This window comes from Liolophura sinensis, chromosome 6 (genome assembly GCF_032854445.1).
Source record: "Liolophura sinensis isolate JHLJ2023 chromosome 6, CUHK_Ljap_v2, whole genome shotgun sequence".
In the NCBI taxonomy this organism is placed as follows: domain Eukaryota; kingdom Metazoa; phylum Mollusca; class Polyplacophora; order Chitonida; family Chitonidae; genus Liolophura; species Liolophura sinensis.
Window position 1 is genome coordinate 22411321 of NC_088300.1, and position 13290 is coordinate 22424610.

Sequence of the window (13290 nt, forward strand, 5' to 3'; positions counted from 1 at the left end):
TGTAACCTATGACAGACTTGGTGAAATGCCTTACTTCTAGAGTTTTAGATTCAACTTTAAGCCAAGTATTCAATTTTGGACATAACCAAATAAATAATCGTGCAACATTATACTTAATATGAACTATATCTACTGCTCGTATACTTTGACTTTGGACAACTGCAATGGCTGCTGAACTTAGCTAAAATCTTAAATATAAAATACAACTTAATACCAGTATCAGCTAATACACTTTTGGACAACTGGGCCTTGGTCTCAATACAGCCAGTGTTTTTTTTTTCTCCCTGGTCTCATCAGCTGGCAAAAAGGTGAGACCAGTAGACTAACGTTTCCAGAAGCCTGAATGTACAGTCTAATCTGATTGCAAATCATAGTTTACGCTGCCAAAGAGCAGTGCTCTTCCTTAATATCTAACTTCCTACCTGAGATGGAAGTTTTGCACATTGACATTTTTGTATGGAGCAGTTTTCCTCTGGCACCACAACAACAGACCTTCCTTAGCTGTTAGCTCTGTAACACAATGACACAACACAGCTATTTAAATGACCGGAAAATGGTACATTATATAATTTATGCTTAATCAAAAATATTTCACACCTGATCAAAAGATCATCGCTCTCTACAGGCTTTTTCTTTTAATCCACAAAACTCTTACAACATTTAATATAACCAACTGAAAACATATCATGTTAGCTACATGTAAGAGGTAAATATTACTTTTACACATACCATTAGAATATCATACACCAGAAATTAGTTTTCTCCCTGGACAATTTCTATGTACGTTATTCATGTTTAATCAGTAAGTTTAATAAAATATAATGAACCAAAATATAATGTTAGTTCAGAATAATTAACACAAAAGAATATTTTATGAAAAACCAAGAAAGACAAATATAATCGCAAACAATTACAAAGCCGTTTAAATTCTAATTTGAGGCAAAAAATTTATTTTTATGATTGCATACAGGACAACATGATTATCAATAACGCTTGTTCCATGCCTAGATATTATAAACAAACTTACCACTTCTAAGCACACAAAATTATGCACATACTTTTGAATGAGCACATTATCAGCTCATATATAAGTTACTTAACTGAAGATCTCCGATTTAATATAGCATATCTGAAAGCAAGACAAATAATGATGGAAAGATGATCTTACCTTCTACTGTGATATCTTGAATGGCAAATCGTAAAATGATGGTCCAGATCATACCCAGTGTCATCTTCACATTTCCGTCAACGATTTCTGATCAAACAAAATATCCAGGTGATGATTATATGCACACATATAGGTGCGAGCTCCGTAACGCTAACTTTATCAACAATGAATTTGAATCCTTCAGATTAACTGAAAATAAAAGCACGTATATTTCTAGAGGACACAGGAAACACTTGCCTAGCTAAATACTTCATCTGAAATATCTAAAATGAAAAAAAAAAAAATGTATTTAGCCATTCATTTGAACCACAGTCTGGACTAGTGTGGTGAGTTGCATGCTTGCTGTAAATTAGTGTTTAAAAGAAATGTACATAACTACTGCATGGTGTTTTATTTCTTGTGAAGACTATGGTATTACAAGATCAGCATCCATTGTTCATATGTGCATGTATGTGGTCATGGATGAAATGCCGTATCAGCAGAATTTCTGCCAGCTTGTGGAAAGGGGAAGATTGGGCATCGTGCCCACCATCTTCTTTAGTTACTGTATAGGTTAAATATAGCCACCGTGTGAGAGATAGCATGTCTCAGAACAGTCCATGATAAACAGAAGGCAGTTTCTGTCAGCAACCTTATTCAGTTATTACAGCAGTAGTAGACTTTCACTTTCAATTCAGGGAATGGCACATGTACATGTATAAGGGTAAGATCTTGAAGAATATATTCTTATCCTTGCAAGGTACACATACGCCAATAGTGTGGTATTAAAACATGTACCTAGGGTATAATCTACCTATGCTCCACAGGTCGATATTTGGCCTCATTTTCACTGGTTTGTTTCCCATATTGCAACCACAAATGTCCCATTTGTACACTTTTCACTTAGGCACACCTCTCTATTACTGTTCGAACACTGAGAGTAAGGTATCATATGAGTGAAGGTTTGTGTGTTTGATTTTGGAAGGCATGTGTCTAGGTTATGTACCTGTTAACTGTAAAAGTACTTATAAAAAAATCACAGCTCACTGGTACACACTTCTCCCCAAAATATGTTGTTTTACAACAAAATTTCCCCCATTCTAAGCCCACTAGCCCTTCCACGAAATCACTGGATTATACCCTGGTACTATGGTATACCTTTCTCATTACTCATGGGAGTCTATAACAGTACGTGTAAGGTGGTAGATAGTGTATGAATGTATGTATGGCCTCAAACATCACAGTGGCAATACTTCAGCCACATTGTGGTAAAGACACTGTATTAGAACTAAGATTTTCATTGTTACCTCATTACATGTACATCATTTTGACTTTAGTACACGTATATGATTTGAACAATGTTCTTCAGGCATGTGGATGGCAATTGTCTGTACATTTTTAGAATTGACATGAAAGGTGATATTTACATGTACTTTTCATTTACCCTTACTGATGCACCTAGCAATAATGATCTGAACACAATGCAGTGTCTAATATACCCTATACATTTACATGTACCTCAAAACTCAAAAAAAAAAATTATAAAACCTGTAAAGCTACATGAAGTTCAGTCACCAATCATACATATGCATGATGTTATAAAACATACCTGCAGGCATAATGTATGCCCTCTTGCTCTATTAACATGTAGCATATCTTTTACTTAGCTTTCCTTGTTTATTTTTACTGTTACTAATCAATTTACACAATGCAATCACATGCAAAGTTAGACAAAGTCTCCTAACATCACTGATCATGGATTACATGTTGGTATCCCTTTGAGTTACCATCTCTGTAACTGGGCCATGTGGCCTGTATAAGAATGACTAGTAAACTAATTTACATGTAGTCCGAACAAAACTGGCAAGTTTTCCCCACTTAACGACACCAACACTTCTCAAACTATTGCAATTCATGTGTGCAACAAGTCTTTGCAACAAATATGGGCAAAGTAGAATGTACAAAAAAGAAACCTTGCTGAAACTTAGGTGTGATACTAGAGGGACCTCACCTTGACACAGATATTTAGTTTAATTATTTGATTGGTGTTTTACGCTAAACTGAGGAATATTTCACTTATACGACAGCAGCCACCATCATGGTGGGAGGAAATCGGTCAGAGCACGGGGGAAACCAAGACCCAGCTGCAGGTTGCTGGCAGACCTTCCCACATACCGATAGATAGGAACCCAACATGAGCTGAACTTGAACTCAAAGCCATCCACTCTTCAAATATGGTATAAGTTTGCCTCAACATGACCTTGTCACATACATGTACAAATGTTTAACATGTATCAATTCCAACATAGACCACTACTGTGTCTTTTTTTCTTCAAATAAGACCATCGTAAATAAGTCACCTATTTATCTAGAATTATTAATTCCACTAATATTTGAAGATTACCATTCTTGTATATTGGTGTTTTGTACATATATATGTATATTGGTGCATGTATATATATTTACTCATTCTAATTTGGGTGGAGGAACTTTTCATAGTAACACACACGCTATTTGACAAGGTACAAGGGCTATATACTATTCCTCATGTGACACAGGTCAGATTGGTGGAATGGCCTCAACAGAGCTCACTGTTCAAAGCTTATTACCACCAAGGCATCAAGAAAAACGGGAGCAAGAGAATTCCCTGTCCAAGAATGGTATTGAACTGATACAATATATTGAACTTATACAATGTACATGTATCTCCTGCCACCAACGCATAAAAATATTGTTCTAAAATGTTGCCATTCCCAATTTGGTTAACCCTGAGAAAAACTCAACTTACCTTCAGCACCAATAGAAACCAACTTGACACCTTTGGAGGCAATATAATCCAGTGCCTTGTTGACATTAGCTATTTTATGGAATCTCATTTTGCCTCTGTCAGGCTTTGGTAACTGTTCCCCAGATATCACTTCCAGTAGTAACATTAATTTTAACCCATTTCGAAAGTCTTCCTCTATGTTTTCTATTTGGGTCCCTGCTTTCCGGAGGTGGGAGTTGCACCATGCTGTGAATGTCTGAAAGAAACAAGAAAACAAACATAGAAATGAGTGATTTCATTTAACATGTCAGCGAGACGGATAGGACCTCATCTTACTGACATGCATAGGCATATTTATACTTACGATCAATTTCTCACTGATGTAGTTTCAGATGACTATAAATTACATGTGAAACAGCATTATGGAACAGTGATTTTGAAGGATATAACTGTTATCTGCTGTACACTACAGTGGAATTTCCTCATGAACATGTGCCTTGAATACTGATCAATTCAGAAGTATTACTCCGTAGAGATATACATGTGCTGTTATCTTACATGAGGTTTCTACCTCTGTTCAATCTGACTCACACAACAATACACTGCTCGAAAACCCTCAACTCCCCTTCACCCTCTGGGTCTCGTTTCAAAAAACAGAACCAAAATAAACCCACTTAGCTTTGCTGAAAAGGTAGAAGAATACAATAACAAATAGTATCGACTGGTGAACAAGATCATGGCTCAAGATCTAGTCTACTCTAGTTCTCTGCATAACCAAAGTCTCTACTCTAGTTCCCTGCATAACCAAAGTCTCTACTCTAGTTCTCTGCATAACCAAAGTCTCTACTCTAGTTCTCTGCATAACCAAAGTCTCTATTCTAGTTCTCTGCATAACCAAAGTCTCTACTCTAGGTCTCTGCATAACCAAAGTCTCTACTCTAGTTCTCTGCATAACCAAAGTCTCTACTCTAGTTCTCTGCATAACCAAAGTCTCTACTCTAGTTCTCTGCATAACCAAAGTCTCTACTCTAGTTCTCTGCATAACCAAAGATACATATACATGTATACAGGAAAGCTTTCTCTAAAATGGAACAACTGGTAGGCCGACACATGCACGATATACATGTAGATACAAACTTAGATGTAGACCTGTTGTACACAACTGTGGTGTTGATGTATGAAGTTGCATGAAACAATTCAATAAACACCTAAGTTTCCAATCATAATCTATAGTTATAATGAGACCACGCCAGCCTTTGGTCTGTGTTATCAGGGCGCCACATGTCTAGGACAACTTTGAGTTCGGATGTGTGTGTTTATTTTGCGGTATGCATAGAACATTAGATTTTATAGAACATTTGATATGATGTGATATGAGTGATACGACCAATCCTGTCAACAAATGCAGCTTATAAAATAGCAGCACCGCACAGTTCTGTACCTAGATTTCTTGATCAATACTTCCACATGTTCACAAAATAACATCACACTTTTTAACCATTAATTCTTGCTTGTGGCCTCATCAACATTATTGATTGGAAATAAGGCCAGCAAATCACAAAAAAAGCCCTTCACAATGTGAAGTAACAGAAGCAGGCCTGTATTGAAATCAGTGAAGCAAATTGATGTTCCATGTTGGCTGGAAACAGATGGTGTGATTCTGAATACACACACAGTGGTACACAGAAATTTGGATGTTCACGGAGGTTTGGATGTACTATTCAAGGACAAACATTTAAATAACTATGTTTACCACAGAAAATTGTCAAGGTCAATCATCCTATCCAAAGTGAACTGCAAATAATATTTTCCTCAGGTGCTAAATGTATACATATCTTCTGCAAACCTATTCAATGTTTTCATATTCTAAATTTTTCAAATATGGATTTTATTAAATAAGAAATACAGGACGGTTTAGTGTTTCGAACTGCAGTCCTGGTCCTACAGCAATAGAGAAATTGCAGGCATTTGTGCTGCTGTAGTGTAATTATTACAAACACAGAGCTATCTGTCCCATGAGAGCTGATGTGGCTGTTATTTTTTTCCCCGGTCAATAAAATACTGGTAATAAAATAGATATCACCTACATGTACATGTGGACTTCCAGGACAGGATGGTTTTAACAGTAATTAGGGCCTGCTCAATTACAAACAGATCAAACTGATAATGAGCAATGCTTTTGGGGTAATTAGCCAGAGCAGAGGAGCTTAGAGCCCTGAAATCAGGAAACTAGAGCAGGCCTCAGCCAATACCCTGGAACTGCCTCTTACTGGAAAGTCAAACAATAGCCAACAAATGCGTATATGAGTACAATAAATGTGTATATGAGTACATGTATATGTGCAGCACTGAATGTGTATAATGTCAATCTAAAGCACTTTTCTCAATGGAATTTATGTATACAATTATTATGAAAAGGACCATAAACTGATTCATTTGTGTAACTAAAGATGAAAGCTCCTAAGCCCGTGTAAATTATTTCTCTGCACCATGTAGTTCCCTCAGTATGTTTCCAAAAATTGGTTGCAGAGGCGATTGAAAAGGTTGAAGAATTTAATAAGGTACATGTACTGAGTCTGTATATAACAAAGCAAATATCAGTAATAAAGATGTACGGATGCACTTCGTAGTATGATTGTCCACTTTACTGCATATACGTGTATATCAAATACTAGACACAGTACATGGGCATGTATACATATAGAACTTTATAAGCACACTGTCCCAACTGATTATTCACAGATAAATCAGAATGGTACCACAAAGAGTATGAAACTTGACAGCGTAACAGCTGACTGAACACTGACCTATTACCAGGTCATGGAACGGACAAAGTGTATGCACATGTACTTTGCACTAACTGTATGTACAAAACTGTACATGTACATGTGGTTATATGAAGCCTAGATGGGCCCTGCAGCAGTTGTTACCTGTGTGAAATGTCAAGTGTCACCTTCAATTACATGTACATAAATGACAACTGGATTCCCCCAGACTACAGGCTCAGTTGAGAATGATCAATGAGCTCCTGACTGAAAGCAGAATGACCTCCTGTCACACTCTCACAGCTCTCCCTGACCAAGATAGAGGCAGGAAAACCACAGCTTTACCCAGACTGATATGGACAGTCACATTCAACAACAACCTGTCAACAGGTCACTGACAACTGATTTACATGTAGAATACAGGCTGTCCCATAAAACAATGTATATAGGGGATTACATCAAATTAGGTATAAAATAGCTTATAGGCTCCTATGCAGTGTACATGTACAATCCACAGTGTACAGGATGTTAAGTACAACCTACATGCATGTACCTACATCTACATTACTTACATGTATACTAGTAAAACAGGCACAAAAGTTTTTAGCAAGTAATAAATCAATTTTTGTACAGTATGTATTGATGAGAAGAATCAACATATACACGAATCGATCATGCTCGCTAAGTACCAATTTAAGCTAAATAGCAGTTCTTTCATTATAACCAATGTGAATCAGTATTCAGACAATAGACTTCTCTGACTTATTGATCTTGCAAGTCCAATACCTAATGCAATAAGACTACCTGTGGAGAGGCAAATCTGTTTTCATCTTGCCAGACTGCTAACAAATTGCATTCTCTGACTCATCGACCCTTTGGGAAAAACACTTTCTGCCACCTGAAGCTCCTCTCACCCCTGTGTTGGCAAAATGGTCTAGTCCAATCAGCATCTTCAGACAGAGCCTTATTCATAGAGATAATTGTATGTCAGAAGTCAAGTTATATTTAAGATAAAGCTTACAACATGTACTTAGACAGGACATAAAACTCTATTCGTTATCATGTAAAAGGGGCCAATGTTAAGTACGTGTAGTAGTCCATTCTGTGCACCTGTGCACGAAGCTTTCCATGGATAAATCTCTCTTTGAACAAACCAATGGTCACCCAGCCATCTTGGTTATACCAAAAATCTTATTTTGACACCTTAGAAACAGGTGTGTGTCTAATGAGGACGTTTAACTGTGAACATGATTGACAGAGAGAAAGCAGAGCTGAATAAGGCTGCACACAGTAGCCTAGAGCTAGCCACAGATCTACAAACATTTACAGTCTATTATCTCCTTGTGTACTGACTTATGGGGCTTGCTCACTGGCCACAAAGGCTTCAGCCAGGTTAACCTGACCAGGCCAGCAGTCTGCAGACTGACTGGACACTGGGGAGATATTAAACCCACATGTGGTTAGCCCCAGTCAGTCAAGAACAGCTGCTGCCTACTTACCACTAATAAAATGAGCCCGGTAAAGTTATGCCTTTTAATTCAGCCCTGTTCTTTTATTAGTCAGACCCGGCATCAAACAAGCCACGAAACAACATCATCACAAACTGACAAATTTACCAAGTTGTCTTTTTAATTAATCACGGTACTCCCTAGACTCTTACAGACACATGTACATGTACATTGGCAAAAATGAAAAATACTGCATGTACTTTTTTAATCTGCACTTTGAAATGTACATAAGTGTTTCACACAAATCAGAAGTTAAATCATGTGATCTACACTATACACAAACCCCATTATCAAGGTCATATCTGTAAGGTTTATATTTGTAAGAGTTATAGAGGATGTGATTCAAGTGGAAAAAATATTTCCTTTCCAGTCCAAAAAACACATGTAATACATATATAAATACAATTTTGTGCTTAATAAAATACACATAACCAGGTTGTGTCGTGTGCTGAAGTGTTTCTGATCATTAGAGATGAGGCAATGATTATTTATCCCAAAATACCTCTGACAATAACCGATATTTGCATCAGTTCTGTGTCGGACACATGAATAATTCATAAATATAACCCATCACAGATTCACTGACGCATTGGTGACTTGAAGACGGGATCAAACAGACTGATTTGGGGGAATCGCCAAGCCCTACACATTCGACAGGCAGCCCTGCTGCAAACTAGTTCCATCTGAGAAGAGATGAGCAGAGGAAAATAAAGCCTTAGGTTGCACATTCCTTAGGAGGCTGGCCTCATAACTTTCCCTCTGACAGCTGTTGTGCCCAGGCCTGCCAGCAGCCCCATCCCAGTGGCTGTACCACTGTCTCTACAGCACTACCTCTTCAGCAATGCTGTACATGTATCGTACCTTACACTACCTAAACACCTGAAGCCAAGCCTTGCTAAACTGCACATAAGATAGATGGACACTGTATCTTACACCACCTAAACACCTGAAGTCAAGCCTTGCTAAACTGAACATAAGATAGATGAACACTGTACCTTACATCACCTAAACACCTGAAGTTATGCCTTGCTAAACTGAACTGATAACATACATGCAAACTGTGCCTTACAACACCTAAACACTTCAAGTTAAACCTTGCTAAACTGAACATGTACAAGTATCTTACACTCCTCCACAACCTAAATCTTTTCCTTGCTCAATTGAACAGGTACATGTAACCTACCTAAACACCTGTACTTTTCCCTTGCTAAGATGAACATGTACTGTACCTTAATTACATTACCTAAACATATGAACGTGTACTCAAGAACGATTACCACATATGCCTGTAATTTCTTGCTTGAAATAAATGAAAGTAGGACTCCTTTTTCCATTACTTGTCTGCATTTTGCTTTGTGAGACTTTGTGCACCTTGTGAATTCCACTTAAAAATGACCTTACATGTACTTATATATGTATGTACATTTACACATGTACATGTACATACAGATATACGTTACACCTCTACAGCTAAGAGCCTTTTTCAGTATTGAGCTAACAGAGATGGCAGGAATATATCTTATTCATTTAACATGTGTTAAGCAACCATTTCTTGTTCATGTTTTTGTTTTCTTTGAACAGTCAATGATTTGAAATGTTGATGAATGTGTTACATAATCACCTTCAGCTATGACAACTCAAAACATACATGCTGGGGAGTGGCCTTCTGCCAAGTCTAGAAATGAGACTTCCATACAGGCTATAGCGAGATACCATGGTATTTGGTAATTGGGCAATTTCTAGGTCTTTATAGCCTTGAAAAGTAGAGAGTTAATGGATATCTGAGCGCAAGCTACATGTACCTCCTCAGAGTTTGAGCATCAGAAGTGTCTACTGGTTCAAACACTTAGCAGCCGGATGACAAAAAAATAGCAACAGGAATTCTGTTTAAGCTATAAGAGAGCCTGTTCTTCCACAGTCTGTCTGCTATCTCAACTAACTTCCCAAGGAGAGATGGCTCTGAACATGGACCACATGCTCTGGCCTATCTTTAGTACTTATCTCAGAGATCAGGTTTCTTCTAACCACAACTCCCCTCATCAAACATTAATCAACCCACAGCAGTCTCCCTACAGACATGTACTATTGCACTGACACACTGCCAAGTCAGATGGTGTCACATATACCAAGTACAAGTACTGAATTTCACCTAAAGTTTGGTACATGAAAAGGCACTTCCTGACACCATAAGGTCCCAAATTGATACTTTTGATGCCAACACTCAAGTATTCCTGATAAGAAATAAATCAAAGTTCATAAAAATCTCTGAATTAGCCCTATAAGGTAGATGAATCAATCAGAATCTACGTGTAGCACTTAATATCACCCACAGCACCCATACATCTAGTTAGGTTTGTTAAGATACCAAAGTTGTTGGCTGTTGCCTATATGCTTGCGCAAGGTTGAGGTATATAATAATACAAAAATTACAATCCAAGATGACATTTCACCCACCATTTTCCCAACACACAGTTTTATATTCTCATGATGCTGCCCTATTATGAGTAGCTTACAAGCACTACATATGCATGTAAACCTTGATTTTCAGAGTCTGGATACATAAGGGTTACTCAAGTCCAAAATTTAATGATATGAATATCTGATACTGTGCACAAGTTTGTTTGAAAGGAAAATTTGTCAAATGAAGATCTACATGTTACTCCTTTTTGTAAAAACCAACTCGATCAGCAAAATAAATGAAAATTTTACAGTAACACTGGTTATGTATCTCTACCAAAACATTGCTGAAGATAAGCAGGTATCCGGTCTAGATAGTTTTCCAGGTCATTAAGTATAACTCATAACCTACACTCAAAATTCTGTTTATCATGAAATTTACATGATCAGCAGAAAAAGTCATTTACATGCAGCTTAATAAGTTAAACGACTGCTGTGTCAGACTGACATTACGCCATGGAGAAATACTTGAGACCCTTCTCTTATTTCTAGCTAAATGCCCATGCATTTAGTTATGTTTTTTTTTTGGACATTTTTTATTTCATATTAATGTTTTGGCATGCTAAGAGAGCTTTAATGTGGGATGCCTAAATTCAATAATGCTCTCATTTAATGAGTCATAAATAGTTTAATATAATTAGAAATTCTTGCTCTTTAAATAGCAACCCTTCCAACCATTCAGCACAGAGTTCATCCTGACCCCACTTGCACATGTACATCAATCATCTTGTACAGGTAACATAATGAACACCCAATCAATCATCTGACACAGGCAACAAACACCCAATCACAAAAATGAACCGATATCATGAAGAACCCATGTACATGTACATGTATATCTTGTCTGACAGTTTACAGCAGATTTCTTTTTTCAGGTGTTCGTAATACAAGAAACTTGTGACAAGACCGAGACATTTAATATAGCATAAAGGGCAAACACCACTGACTGAAAGCAAACTATGACCTAGCTACAAGCTTTTACAATTTATTTCTTTCAAGCTTCCTTTTGATCTTGGAAGAGTCAGTGAAAAGAATATTCAGTTTAATAGGCCAACTATGTAATCATATCCATGATGAAAAAGCACCAAGTTGTGGATTCTTCTAAATAACAACATGAACTTTTTTTGCCTTCCTTGAACTTGACATTTCTACATACTGTATGTTCGTGTCAACTTCAGTGAGAATCTTTTACAACTTTTCTGTTTGCCGGATGCACACCACTACATAAAAGTGAGCCCATGAGCGCACGAGGCATGACTCAGTTTTTTTCATGCCTCTGTATGTTCATTATTGTTCTCCTTCATCCAGACCTAAAGCCATTTTGCATCCTGCCACACTTGTGTACAAATGCCTCGCATGACATTTGTATGATTGTGTCAATAACTATGTATTTACATGTAAGTAGGTCAGCTACATGTAGTTAGTAAAATCCAAGCTGAGGGCTCTACATGTCACACTACTGAGAGATTTAACTGGGCTGCCACGCTTCTCTGCAACTAACACATGCAGACTGTAGCAGCACCTGGTATAATGGTAGGTAGTCTATGTAGTACAACAGAGGGTCTGACGTAGGAGCCAGCCAAGGTAGAACAACTACCAGGGAGACCAGCACTGTGTTTGATACCTTGAATGCATTCCGGGGATTTATGGTGAATGAGTGAGCATTTGATGGGGGGGGCCCTTTCATGCCCTTACTAGCCCTGGCTAAGCGGGTTCCTGTGGCCAGCCAGAAGCAGTTGTGTACAGAAAACCCTTCCCACCCCCCTGTTTGCAGACAATGTACATTTCTACTTATAGCACCCTAAATACTTCGACAACTGAAGACGGTGTGCCTCTCAGTCAAACATGTATTTTCCTGTTCCATAAGAACCCCTGTACATATACATGCGCTGTCCCTACATGCTACATGTATCTATTAATATACAGACATTATCATAAAGGCATACCATCATGTTGGTCAAGGATATCATTATATGAATAAACACCTTCGAGGTATAACTGTGCTATTTTTGAAAAATTTGATTAATTTATTTGAATGGTGTTTTAATGCTGTAAGGATATTTTGGCATACAATAGCAGTCAGGTGCATGTCTAATTATGGGCACTTTACAGGCAGCTGTTAAAAAATCCCTTAAACACCACACCTCATACACCACAGGAAACTACAATCACATGGTTCTGCTACAAAAACATTAATGACCATACTAGTTCTGGTCACACCTTTGAAACCAAGGAACCATACAAAAAAATTTCAATGAAATTGACTGCACATATATCAAGAATTTAATAAATATGCAAATTTATAACCATTTACATATAATCAAGATACAAGCACATACATAACCTACATGTATGGTAACTCTATTTTTACACCAGCCAGCGCCAGGCCTTTCAGAATATTAATTTCAATCAGAAATTCAAGGGCTAAAATAGCAAGCATATTAACTAAGCTGTGAGCCATTTGAGAATGCGGTCGCCCCACTAGTGCTATCATGCAGGTGTTCAATTTGTCTGCTCATCCTACTGTCTCAGGAAACCCTCATATTACAAGAATATTGCATATCCTACTGGCTACACAGAGTAAAGTCTGGTTTCCTACTACAAGAATATGACACAAGTGGCTCTTTCATATTAACTTTTTATGAA

The 13290-nt window shown here is 37.5% G+C and overlaps 1 protein-coding gene across 1 annotated transcript in view; it reads right to left on the reverse strand.

Annotated features, from left to right (window-relative positions):
• Positions 1-13290, reverse strand: part of LOC135468638 (alpha-actinin-like) — a 47933-nt gene that overhangs the window by 18840 nt on the left and 15803 nt on the right. The window contains exons 2-4 of the mRNA XM_064747002.1: positions 3936-4170; positions 1169-1255; positions 423-510 (exon numbers count right to left, since the gene is read on the reverse strand). Of these exons, the coding sequence (XP_064603072.1) occupies positions 423-510; positions 1169-1255; positions 3936-4170 (410 nt within the window). The remainder of the gene's footprint in view (positions 1-422; positions 511-1168; positions 1256-3935; positions 4171-13290) is intronic.